Below are 13,111 nucleotides of genomic sequence, written 5' to 3' on the forward strand. Positions count from 1 at the left end.
GGAGGTGGGTGATGATGTTCAGCTGGCTTATAGCCACCACAAAGAGTCGCCATGGAGACCAAGGTTTGTCTGCATGCTTCTCCTCTTATTATGCCACCATATTACTTTCTGAATTTCCACAACTACCCTCTCCTTTCCTCCGATCCCCACTTTATATTTATAGTATGCTCATACATCATACATAATTCAACATGTTCATCAATAATTCAAGTTAGAATTACTCTATCGTTGGCATCTTTGTTTTCTATTTGGAAATTTTTAAGGCTTGGGTTGATAAAGTTAAAGAGGTGAAAACAAAATAGTGTTTTAAAAGCATTTAAGATAGAAATTTTTAAAAATGATTTAGTATTTATTAAAATTAAAAATTTTAATATAATCTTAAATATTAATTAATATTTAAATTTTTATTATAAGTCCGGTTGGAAGAGATAAAGCTAGACGCTTGATCTAATTAGAGGTTGGTAGAGTAGGGAGAAGTACGATTCTTTTTATGTAATTTTCCATTTTGGAGTCGTCGATGATTCCCATAAACTAGGCCACGCATATTCCTTGTATTCTAAGTATAACTGAATTCACGCTCAGGATTGCAGCGGATTATTTCTTATCTGTCGGATAGAGAGATTGAGAGATACTGTAAAAAGATTAAAAATCAAGGTTATAGTTTATTTATTTATTAAGAAATTAATTCCCCTCCCCTCCAGTTTAATTTATTATTTATTGATTTAATAATTAAAAGAATAATCTGTTTTTGACATTGAATGAGAAGTTTACACATAAAAAATGGCAGATCGTTCGCCGTGAAAGATGAGATATTCTGCGTGTTTTCGGGAGTGCTTGAGAATCTGGGGAGCTTGAGGCAACAGTACGGACTGGCCAAATCTGCAAATGAAGTGGTTCTGGTGATTGAAGCTTACAAAGCTTTGCGTGACAGAGCACCCTACCCTCCCAATCACGTGGTTTCCCATCTCAGTGGCGCATTCGCTTTCATTCTTTTTGACAAATCCACTTCTACGCTCTTTGTGGCCTCTGTAAGCAACCGTTAGTGTTACTTAGATAATTTTTCATTAATAGTAAATGTTGATTCAATTATTATAATTAATTATAGTAGAAATACATAAGGAGCACATAAAAAGAATATCAAATTTATTATTTGGTAATAGTTCCTCACGACTCATCACTAGCGTTTGTTTGACTTTGACAGGATCAAGATGGCAAGGCACCTCTATATTGGGGAATAACTGCTGATGGCTATGTAGCATTTGCTGATGATGCAGATTTGCTTAAACGTGCTTGTGGCAAGTCTCTTGCTTCTTTTCCTCAAGGATGTTTCTACTCCACAGCTGTTGGGGGTTTGAGGTCTTATGAGAACCCAAACAATAAGATCACTGCTGTCCTTGCTAATGAAGACGACATCTGGGGTGCTACTTTCAAGGTGGAGGGCCCAGCAGTTGTGGCAGCAACACAGTAGCGTATCACTTGCAAAGCCCATGTAAATTGAAGTATTAAGGGTGTAACCATGTTCATAAGATAGAGAACTTACTCTTCTTCTATCTACATGTACATACAGTTATGCTCTTTCCAATCTAATAAGGCTGGTTTTTGTTTTATATAATCTCTCTGTTGTTAATTTGTTATTCTTTGTTAGATTTCCTAAATTCCAATACAGCAGTCACAAAAAAAAAAAGAAATTCCAATACAGCATACACTGAGAATGGTGAAATAAAGGCATGAAAAGAGAAAACCCGAATAAGAAGGGAAGGAAATGATTCAAGAAAGATCACGCCAAATTAGTTGCTCTTGCAAGATGTCTATAGGTTTCAAACACCATTAACCGGCAGGACAAATGTCTTTCAAAACTGCAGAGAAGAATAAAATTGATTAAAAATTAAGTAACTAACATCTTGCTAATAATAATAAAATTGAACTAACTTGAGTTAGTAGTGGGTTAGCTAACTCATCTTTAACTATTGTGGATGTAGTAATTTATTGACTAATGGTAGATTTTCAAATAAAATTCACATGGGTAGTAAATTACTCCAAGGCCCATTAGGCCCATCAGCATCTGAAATTTTTGTAAGAAGAATCCAACATAAAAAATACAGGTAATTGTAATTGTATGGTTTTCGCCCCCAAAAAAAAAAGAATGCATGAATGCAGCATTGTGAGTAAATTGCTTTGTAGTTGGTGCTTGGTACGAATTAAGATTCCTTCATCCATTATTCAATAATTATAACTGCTCCGCTGCAGTGAATGGTGAATAGCATGGATCCGGTTGTGATTATTTTGTAGTAATACTGTTAATTTTAAATTGGGAGGAGATGGTTCGTGGAACCATGGAAGTGGCAAGTCCTTCAAACAGATAACATGAATTGATCTGCAGGAGACAATCCACATGTGAGTCCTAATCTCTTGCTTCCTTCATTTACAATTCATCCTCGCCTCACGTGACATCCTCTTCCAACTTTAAGTTCACTTTTACTAATTGACAAATGCATCATCCTAGAACCTTCACTTAATCACCTCTGCTTATAGTACCTTTCCTGCCTAAGCTACTCCCTCGTCTACAAATAAATACAGCATATTTGTGACTCTCAAATGCTTCAACCGGTCAACACTTAACACTGATCAACATTGACTCTCACCACTTCATTTATACAAAAAAATGAAATAAAATTTATGTAATACAAATTATAAGTTCGATAATAATTAAATATTTACCTCTCATTCCGAAAAAATTACCCTCCATATGAGAATGAGAATACCGTGTCGGTCCTGTAGTTTTTTATTTAACGGTTAATACTTAAAGCCAACAACGTTGTACAGAGTTTGCGCGTGTATACACGGTCCAATCAGAAGCCCAATTCCCTGACTCGCATGCATTGTAGCACCGACACGTGTCCTCTGCAGTTGTTCTTTGCCCTTTCACCCTTACCCCCACGTTTTTATCACATTTGAGTAGTTGGATTCAACCCCACGTTCACAAAATCCTGTGTTACTTCAAGTCCACCGGTCTGAGTTCGTGTAGGAAATAATTGCAAGGCAGTGGAACTCTCCTTTGCTTCTTCAACACCCATATGTATCTTTCTTTTGGCCTATTCATTTCATTCATTACATTTACATAACTGACCTACCAAGCAAAGCATTCTTCTTCTGTTAACTGTTGAGTTGTGGTGGGGGCATAAAGGCCTTCTCTTACTTGCATGACACACTTCTCCTCTTACAAGTTTCCGTTTTTCATTTTTGTCTCATTATCACACATCACTCGTCACTGCTACCGTTACCGCAATACCCGCATTCTCAAAACTGTGATGTCTTCTCCTTGGAGCCCATCGCATGCACAGCAAGAATTTCATGAAGCTTTTAGGAGGGTTAAGCGCTTTAGGTTGTTTGAATCCTCTCTGGGTGCTATTGGTTTCGTTCTTGTCACTGCCTTTGTCATTTGCTGCTTCTTCTTTTTGGATAACAGAGATTTTGCTGCTAGATTTGGTCCCAATCCCATGGATAAGCCCAAGAGGTTCAATTGGTTGCAGATGAAAGGCTCTGTTTCTGGGGAAGGCAGAGTTGAATTCCTTCAAGAAAATGGTGGTGGCTGCGATTTGTTTGATGGGAACTGGGTTTGGGATGAGAGCTACCCTCTATATCATTCTAAAGATTGCAGCTTTCTCGATAAAGGATTCCGATGTTCTGAGAATGGACGGCGGGACTTGTTTTACACCAAGTGGAGATGGCAACCTAAAGGTTGCAACTTGCCCAGGTAGCCTCTCATGATTTTTGTTGATTGTTTTCAAATTTGGAATGAATTATGATATTTAGAAAAAGAAGAAAAAGGAGAAATTGTCAGAAATTTGATGACAGCGACAGAACGGTTGGGTTGCAATTGCTAGCCGTTGTCTACAGTGACTTTAATTTTATGCAACATTAAGCTTCTGGGTTCAAACCCGTGAAAATGACAACTTTCACAGCATAATCTCAAAGTCTCTTTTGGATGGCTCTACGTTATTACTTATTACTTATTAGTAAGAAGTAAGCAGGACTCCAATAAAGTTAAATATCTCTTACGCAATTAACTAACGGTGGAAGAATATAATTAAGGGTCATCCTGTTTTACTCCTAAATATTTGTCGTTTTCTTTTGCCTTTTCCGCGTTATTTGTGATACTTTTGTCTTTTCCTCCTTTTGGAAAATGATGCAAACCCTTTTGTCTTGTTCTTAATAAATGTATTTGTTTATTGTTTTTAATGGAAATGTGATCTTGGTGAATTTCAGTAATTTCTGCTATACACAATGGCCTCATAGTTATGTGTGTGATTATGTCAGTTAATCATGGATCAGATCAGTGGCTATGCACTCACTTGATTAGTAATATTGTTGTTGTCTCTGAAGTCCGAACTATATGCAAAATTAAGTGAAATAAACTTTGGTTAATGCATTGCTAATGAAAAACAGATTCAATGCAACAATGATGTTGGAGAAACTGCGAAACAAACGATTAGTGTTTGCTGGTGATTCAATTGGGAGAAACCAATGGGAGTCACTCTTATGCATGCTCTCTTCTGGAGTGCAAAACAAGGAATCAATCTACGAAGTGAATGGCAGCCCAATCACAAAGCACAAGGGATTCTTGGTGTTCAAATTCAGGGATTATAACTGCACGGTGGAATACTATAGATCACCATTTCTGGTATTGCAGGGCCGGCCTCCCGCCGGAGCTGCTGCCAAGATTAGGACAACACTGAAAGTGGATAAAATGGATTGGAACTCTTTGAAGTGGAACAATGCCGATATCCTTGTTCTTAACACAGGGCACTGGTGGAATTACGAGAAGACCATAAGAGGAGGATGTTATTTCCAACAAGGCATGCAAGTTAAGATGGAAATGCAGGTACAAGATGCATATAAGAGGTCCATTGAGACACTGTTGAATTGGATACAAGATACAGTTAATACCAGCAAGACACAAGTTTTCTTTCGTACTTTAGCCCCAGTGCATTTCAGGTTTGTTTTGGCACTTGAAACAAAACACTAAGATGCAGTTGCTTTCACGTGAAATTTATAGTTGAGAACTGTTAGATGATAATTTAGTCAGACATGTCAAATCATCTAACAATTCTTAAATATTAACTTCACAGGAAGATAATTGTATGTGAGTTTCAACCATCTGCAATTTTAACGTTGTGTTCTTTAGAAACTGAATTGGTGTGATGTGTTTTGGACAGAGGCGGGGATTGGAGAAACGGTGGAAAGTGTAATTTGGAGACACTACCAGAGATTGGGTCGTCATTGGTGCCTAATGATAACTGGTCCAAGTTCAAGATAGCAAATTCTGTGTTATCATCAGCAAACAGAAATAGTGTGAAGTTGAGTGTGTTGAATGTGACACACATGACTGGTCAGAGAAAAGATGGGCATTCATCAATATATTATCTGGGTCCAGTTGTGGGTCCTGTGCCTCATCATCGGCAAGATTGCAGCCACTGGTGTCTCCCCGGTGTGCCTGATACATGGAATGAGCTCCTCTATGCTCTCATACTAAAATCTCAAGCTTCTCATAGATGGAACATATAACACAACAAATCCTCTTAGCTCATTACAGGGAATTATTGGTCTTCAGAAGAAGCCCAATTTTTGTTTTTGGATACAAGCTTACTTGCAGCACATAAATCAGTAGATTAGATGGGGGAAAGCACATGACAAAGTATAATTACCAAAATTCTTGAATGCGTCTCAATTTCACAAAATTCACGTCATTAGCTTGTTTTTAATCTACTGTGCCGATACTATTAGAAACAATCGGGTTTTCCTGTTAACTTAATAATGACTTGGTTAAGACTTAAGAGTTAGCAACCGTACAATATATACACGTGCAAGAATCTTCAACAATCACAGCACCTCTATTCTATTGACATCAGTGAGTGCCAATCAAGAACTATCGCGGTCTCGCCACCATAATCGATAGCAGAACCCTACTTTCTCCTCGTGTTAATGTTTCCTCCGCTGGCGCCCCACCCCGTCAAGATCCCAATCAAGAAGTGCCACGTGTTCATCACAGGGAACCAGCGGCATCGGGCTGGCACTGGCCCATCGGGCCGCAAGGTCAGGTACACCCCTACTCCCACTCCCCCAGTTTCTACAGGAATAATGATTACTGGAGTAAATCTCTATAATGGTCACTCTTCGATATCCTAATTTTTTTCTCCCAGAGATACAGCTCTGAACACCATAGTAGTTCCTATTCGGTGACATGACTTAATTCCAATTTATTTTCAATTTGGTTCCGGGTTCAGTATATAACCCTAATCCCTAATATAGCGCTTATGTTGTGCATTTTATCTCTTCATTTTTCTTCTTCTTTTTTATATCATCTCTTTTTACTTCATCGATGATTAATGTTGATATTCAGAAACCATGATAGGAGATGGTAGCACTAACATGAGGAGTTCCATCGGATCCAATGGCTACACTGCGAGAATGCAGAACCATCAAAATGTAAACTAATTAAACAGAGCATCCTCATAAAATCCCAACTTAATCAAACCCTAGAACCACATTGACCAAAAAAAAAAATGCAAACACTATCAACTACACTCACAACACAAACATAATGAAGAACCATCAAGCATTGCAAAAAAAGAATAAAAAGAAATTTTCACTAAAAAGAACCTCTTGCTTATGATGGAGGAGGAGAGACAAACGACGAAGTGAGATCTGGTTCAGATGTCTTTCTGACGCAAGAATTTTAACCCTATCAACAGAACTTTACGGCAATGCCATTGATAAACAGAGGAGGAAAAAGAAAAAGAAGAAAAGGGAGGGTGGAAGTGGAGAAGACGAGTGAAGTGAGGGTGTTTGATTAATCCCGTTTTTTACATGCTTAATTTGACTTGAATAGCGTCATTCTTGCCAAAGTGGGTGTTAAACTAAACCGACAACGTTTTGGTGACTGCTGACTCATCACCTAAAACGATAACAGGAACTACTATCATGTCTAGAATTGTATCTGAAAGACCACTATAAATCGGATAATTGCGTGAATTTTAGAGACCATTATAGGATTTATTCTAATTATTGTTTTTAGGTCATTAGGTGGGGATTTAATGATTTATGGTTCGTGGCTTATTCCGTTAGTAAATTTGTGTTGAAACATGATAGAAATATAGTGTTGACATATTTTTTCTCGTCTAAAAGATGTATTATGACATAATATTAAATTTTGTTGAACTAACAAAAAATAACATAAAGACAAATAAAATAATATTATTTGGTCAGTAAAATTTATTATTTTTGGTTATTAATTAATTATTAATATTTAAAAATATGAGATAAAAATATATAATTGAATTATTAGACCAAAAAAATTAGATTGATAGATAAAAATGATAGTAAAAAATAATAAATTTTACTAATTTTCAAACATTTTTCATAAAAAAATATTTATACAAAAAATTCAAGCAAATAAAAGAAAGATTCTTACTTTAAAAATATTAAAAATATGATATTCATATGTCACTTCTTAATTTAAGCAGATTTTAAATGTTTTTGTGACAGTTCCATTGATGGAGTTGTTAAGGAGAGCTTTACGGAATAGTTTGCCCTGTTTGTTATAACACTTGTAGTTTTGGTTATGATGTACTAGGAAAGAATCTGCATGCACGCTTTCCCTTCCCCTGTATTGAAAGATATCACTCTATCACAACATGTACAAAGGACCATAAATTTTCTTATCTGAGAAAAATATAAGGTGTCGTTTTCTAGGGAATTGATGGGGTTATAGACATATGTACAATAGTAGTACAATGATTTGGTGCTTGAAATTTTCTAGGCTTTGCAATTGCAAGCATTATTAGTATTTAGTAATTTGGTATGAGCCTATGAGGTATATGATATCATATCATGCCGTGTTGACTGAGTCAAGGCCGCAAGGCTAACAGTTACTGCCATGTGAAACTTTAGAGTTGAGCTATGGCATCACATGCACTCATGTTAGAGTATGGATATCTGGAGTTGATTAAGTGCTTCTCAATACCGTCTTTCATCTCTAAATGAATTGCTGTGGTTTTCTTTGAATATGAATATCTTGATAAGATTGGGATGGATTGTCAATTCATTTTGTTCTAGGCAAGTGCGCACATGTGACTATCGTTTGCTCCCCTTTCATGATTGATACCTTTGAACATTCTGCTACCACCCATTTACTCACTATTATTTTCTCATCCCTATCCAAGGAATGATTTTACACTGCTTTCACTACAAAATACAAATCACACGCTTACATAATCGTTTCGGATATATTAACTAATTACCTATCGAGAGAGTTACTTCTCCATAAAATCATGCCGATAATGGGAGTGTGGAGAATAAATAGCCATTTTGGTATCTAAAAGATTTCCATCTTGTCTAAACAAATTTATACATTTCTTTTTGACCAAAAAACTCTCAAATATCTTCTTCAGTTGACCAATTGGTCTAATCATCAACCGATTATTTGGAATGATTAAGTTATTTTGTCAAAAACAATTATAAAACTTTATTTTGTCAAAATTAAAATCTTTCAAGTGACAAAATAGTTATTTACTCGAGTGCCGAAGTATATAGTTAAAGTAGGACAATTTAGTGTACAAATCAGTGACTGGTTTCTTATTTTAAACTCGTGACTTTGAGATCATGCGGAGAAAACTCAACTACGGTGGTTCCAAGACTTTCCTTTCGTTGAAAATTATAGTTGCATTAGTAAAATTATTGTAAAATTATTGCATGTATTATATATATGTCCTTATACTTTCCTTTTGTTGAAAATTATAGTTGCATTAGTAAAATTATTGCATATATGATATATATGTCCTTATAAGAATAAAAGGATAACTTAGGTAGACATTATACATGCAAGAAATGGTCACAAACAAATAGAAAATGATGAAGAGGCAACATTTTTATTGCTGAGATACAAACACTTTTGTTGACGAGTAACACAGTCAGGGTTAGCAAGTTGTGTGTACAGTAGCAATCAAAGATTAATGTATTGAAGTGTCCCTCCAAAAAGGTCCCAATATACTTTTGATACACTATTTGTTAGTTGGGACCCACAGCAAGTTGTTCAATGTTAAATGATTCAACATGAAGATCCAGCGACCGTAACATACAAGATTTGTCATGCTGGTTGAATCTTAACCATGAGCAACCGCTACAAGATACAAAACAGGATAGATAAGGACCCTTTGGGACAAATAACAAGTAACTCTGCCGCACTATGAATACCATGAACCATAACTTGCTGTCTTTGGAGAGATAGATAAAGAGGGTACTATCCACAAACCACAACCAAGTAAGCTAAAAGAATAAGGATTAAACCAATCTTGGATTAGATATCTGGACATGGGTTGTTCCTCAACTATGGATAATATCATCCACCATACCAACACAAACACACTAACATGATTCTCTTTGGACAGATTGGCCAACTGTGATTATGGCCCCACCAACTCACATGCCCATCATAAACATTTCAACTCTCCCATGCTTACCCCTTTTTAATTTAATTTCCCACCCTATATAAAACCCTTCATATCTCGTGAGTTGTGGGACAACAACAAAGTTGGAACCAGATACAAACTCTTCCCAACACAGGTTCCATATACCAAACTATTACTAACTCAGAGATTTATATCACACACAAGATACATGGAGGTTGCTGTTGAACTGGATGATGATCTGTTCTTTGCAGACTTGAACAGGCAAATCTCTCTCTTAATCATGGATGAAGATGAAGACCCTCTTGTTTCTTGTCCTGCAGACTCTCTTCAGGTTTACTTTCAATTCAAAGCCTTTTTAATTACCACGAAATATGTCATATTGAAAAGAGGTTATACAATTATTATTTGTTTCTAACATGTTAGCTTGTAACTACTTCTTTTTCAGTCTTTCTCTGGAGCAATTCATGCTCCTCCACATCCTGCTCTGTTCTATGAACAAGCTATGAGAATACAAAGCAAAGGGACAGGCGTGTTTATTCCACAGTCCACACAGCCAAGAAGGAAGTATAGGAAAGGAAGATCTGGTTCCAAAAATCAAAAGCAGTCTCAAGATAATAATAACAATAATAATACAAGAGTGGTTTCTCACCAGGTTCCTATGGCCAATTCTTTGAAACCGAGAAATGGCTGAGGCTTGAGGTTGATGTCACCAATAATCCTTCTGCAAAACTGCATGATTATGGAAAAGGAAGTTCTACTGATTATTATTAGTAACGTTGCCGCCAATTTCAATCATTTAAGGGTCTAATTCTTTAGTCTTTAGCAGGTAATAATAATAATAATAATAATAATTGTATGGTCAATTATTGTACATAGGAATGTCATGTATACTTACTATTAGCTATAGTCTATTATAAGAAGGTATACTAAAAAGTATTGTGACCCTTTCACCATGTGGACAAGGACAAGCGGTGGATATTCCTTATGACCTTATCTGGTCTCATAACATTATCCTTGTTTCTAATAATATCTGTCCACTTAATTTTGTACAGTGCATGTGTGTTACTGTTATGTATAAGATGGCAATCAAAAGATATGTATGATATCAAATCACAGTATCACACATTATTGATGCAAGATATTTTATTAGTTTTCCATCTTTTTCTTTTCCCCTTTTACTTCATACACATGAACAAATCAACTTGCAGATATTGGCAGTTTTGGCTACGTAGCCATTTCTTTGGAACATTTTTTATTGAACACTTTGCTATAAATTCAAGTGTTTTTAGGATTGTTAAGTTGGGAATCTTAATCAATAATAAACAACAACAATTATTCCTCTAATAGTATGATAAGTTCCTAGTCGGCGTTTGTTATTCAGATGATGATTCTATCAGCATTGTTGGCAAAATAAAGCGGTGAATATGATTGTATCCGTAAGCTTTGGGATTAGGCCATTTGCCTTTAATAATGACATTATCAATCAATTATTATTCTTTGGGCCGCTGTAACCTCGAAAGCAAGATTTGTTGCATAATTGAGGATACCCTGATATTATACATTGGACCACATGATTGGCACGGAATCTCATCATGATACCTATCTTTTCTATTTTATTACCTTATAAGAAATTTGTGAAGATTCATAACTATTATTCTTTTCACATAACTCATCCAACCGTCTCAATTTTTTTTTTCTAATACTGAATTATTATTATTCGAGCAACGCCAACTGATGAGAAAGTAACATTTGTAATGCCGTTAACAAATAGCGTCGTATTGAATATTCTGGCTTTGTGATTCCCTATCTCATTAAAAAGAAAAACATACTAGTAGGGCAGTACCAACCGTTATCCAGTGATGAACCAAGTAGATAAGCCACCCCCACCACTCATTTATTAATATCTTATCAACAGAAATATGAATTTTTTTTAAAGGAAAATTCTTCAATAAATTTAACTAAATATTTATTTGATTTTGTGCATTAATAATGTTGTAGCTAGAGATATTTTCTTTTCCTATGACTAACGGGCATCGTACGTATACTACTTTTTGTCGGTTCGTTCATCCTGAGAGTGGTGCTATAACAAGCTAAGATCAAATGTTTCATGACCTTCATTTTCTGAGAGGGTCCCAATTAGGGGATAAGTCATGAAAAATTGCAAGAGATCAATAATTTTAGTATAAAAAAATAATTAAGGTGAAAACTCAGGTAAAATCAATTTCACGCGAAGTTAGTATAGCTGTTAAATAATTTGATTGATTTGACTAAATTTTCATCTAACAATTTTTAGATATCAACTTTACGTAAAGTCGACTTCACCTGAGTTTTCACTAATAATTAATATTGGTTACTTAATGGTTTTTACGTGATAAATCATAACACCTAACCATAACCGCCAAGTCCTCGTCGTACATGTACATGCATCATGCAATTCTGTTCTTTCACTAGGGCTAATTTGGTAATTTGAATTCTCATAATTTTTTAAGCGAGGGTCCTACTCTCTCCAAAGCTTTTTAGTGTTGGACTTCGTCATCAAATCGAATCTTAGTTTCTCTGTATATCCATATTTAGCAAACTAGCATATTATAGGTGAATTCTAGGGTGAGCCTGTTGTTTTTTATTTTCCCACCGCATCTTCTTGATGCCTTTGTTCTGCAGGTTTTCCTTTCTTTGTGTTTCTAACCCAAACCTTTTTGCTAATTCAATTTGTTCCCATATAATATTAAAAAATTGAATAACGTTCAGAACTTGGAGTTAGCGACGTTTTGGCCTTTTGGGGTTTTCTTCTCTTGACTTTTTTTTCTTTTTTTTTTTTTAAAAAGTGAAAGCTAAGAAAAAAGAAAATAAATTGCCTATAAGCTAATCTAAGCACAACAGTCTTGGTTAAAATTTAATTTACAATTTCGTACAAAATAAATTTTCTCAATCACAATTATATTTTTTTTCTAAACTTCATAATATTATATACACTAAACTATTTATATGTAGACTCAAGAAAATGTAAAGACAATTACACTGCTATTATATAAAACAATTAATGGTTGAGTTATAGTTCGATAATTCGAGTATTGATTTATTCGATCATGTTAAATACACATTAAAATTAATTATAAAAATTAATTATCAGTATAAAATATATATTAAAATATAAAATATATATTTAAAATGAATTAAATTATAGGACAATTTACATAAATAAATTGTTACACCTTTAAAATTACACAAATGCATTGTTTCCAAAATGAAGACGCAAATACATTGTTTCATATATTTATAGAAATCGCTACTGGCAGTAGCGGTTTACATAAACACAGAATCTGCTGCTGTCAGTCACGGATTACGTTCAAATGTAGCAGCACAGAAACCGCTAGAGCCTATCGCGATTTCTGTTTGTTTGGGGTTGGTCATAAACCGCTACTGCGCGTCAGTAGCGGTTTATGTGAATTAGAACACGTGTGTAAATCGCTGGAAGCAGTAGCGGTTTACGTTGAAAGAGAAAGAAACGAGTATATATTTTTTACAATCATATGATTTATATTGATAAAAAATAAGTAATTTTTAAAGAAAAAATGTATGCTTTAGTAAATTTTTCACTAAAAATAAATTATTTTATCATTCATGAGTTTTAGAAGGAATGAAGA

At 35.0% G+C, this 13,111-nt stretch overlaps 3 protein-coding genes across 3 annotated transcripts in view; all 3 read left to right on the forward strand.

The window, feature by feature from the left end:
* The window catches only part of LOC107465349 (stem-specific protein TSJT1), a 1,866-nt gene extending 254 nt beyond the window's left edge, over positions 1–1,612 (forward strand). The window contains exons 2-4 of the mRNA XM_016084333.3: positions 5–63; positions 788–1,028; positions 1,202–1,612. Coding sequence (XP_015939819.1) covers positions 5–63; positions 788–1,028; positions 1,202–1,468 — 567 coding nt within the window. The 3' untranslated portion in view covers positions 1,469–1,612. The remainder of the gene's footprint in view (positions 1–4; positions 64–787; positions 1,029–1,201) is intronic.
* Positions 1,613–2,760: 1,148 nt separating this feature from the next.
* Positions 2,761–5,762, forward strand: LOC107465357 (protein trichome birefringence-like 10). The gene is made up of 3 exons (XM_021126571.2): positions 2,761–3,754; positions 4,447–4,995; positions 5,217–5,762. The coding sequence occupies exons 1-3, from the start codon at positions 3,201–3,203 to the stop codon at positions 5,563–5,565; spliced, it is 1,452 nt and encodes a 483-aa protein (XP_020982230.1). The 5' UTR covers positions 2,761–3,200; the 3' UTR covers positions 5,566–5,762.
* A 3,528-nt stretch (positions 5,763–9,290) lies between these two features.
* LOC107465371 (uncharacterized) lies at positions 9,291–10,624 on the forward strand. Its single transcript, XM_016084350.3, has 2 exons — positions 9,291–9,798; positions 9,913–10,624. Exons 1-2 carry the CDS (start codon positions 9,676–9,678, stop codon positions 10,156–10,158), a joined length of 369 nt encoding a protein of 122 aa, XP_015939836.1. The 5' UTR covers positions 9,291–9,675; the 3' UTR covers positions 10,159–10,624.
* Positions 10,625–13,111: the final 2,487 nt, after the last annotated feature.

The sequence above is a fragment of the Arachis duranensis genome, chromosome 1 (assembly GCF_000817695.3).
Source record: "Arachis duranensis cultivar V14167 chromosome 1, aradu.V14167.gnm2.J7QH, whole genome shotgun sequence".
In the NCBI taxonomy this organism is placed as follows: domain Eukaryota; kingdom Viridiplantae; phylum Streptophyta; class Magnoliopsida; order Fabales; family Fabaceae; genus Arachis; species Arachis duranensis.

Bases quoted from the DNA above. Each gene is read 5' to 3' on its own strand.
- LOC107465357 (XM_021126571.2), top strand. From the start codon at position 3,201: ATGACACACTTCTCCTCTTACAAGTTTCCGTTTTTCATTTTTGTCTCA. The intron at 3,755-4,446 runs GTAGCCTCTCAT...AATGAAAAACAG, and splicing joins AAAGGTTGCAACTTGCCCAG to ATTCAATGCAACAATGATGT. The intron at 4,996-5,216 runs GTTTGTTTTGGC...TGTTTTGGACAG, and splicing joins TTAGCCCCAGTGCATTTCAG to AGGCGGGGATTGGAGAAACG.
- LOC107465371 (XM_016084350.3), top strand. From the start codon at position 9,676: ATGGAGGTTGCTGTTGAACTGGATGATGATCTGTTCTTTGCAGACTTG. The intron at 9,799-9,912 runs GTTTACTTTCAA...CTTCTTTTTCAG, and splicing joins GTCCTGCAGACTCTCTTCAG to TCTTTCTCTGGAGCAATTCA.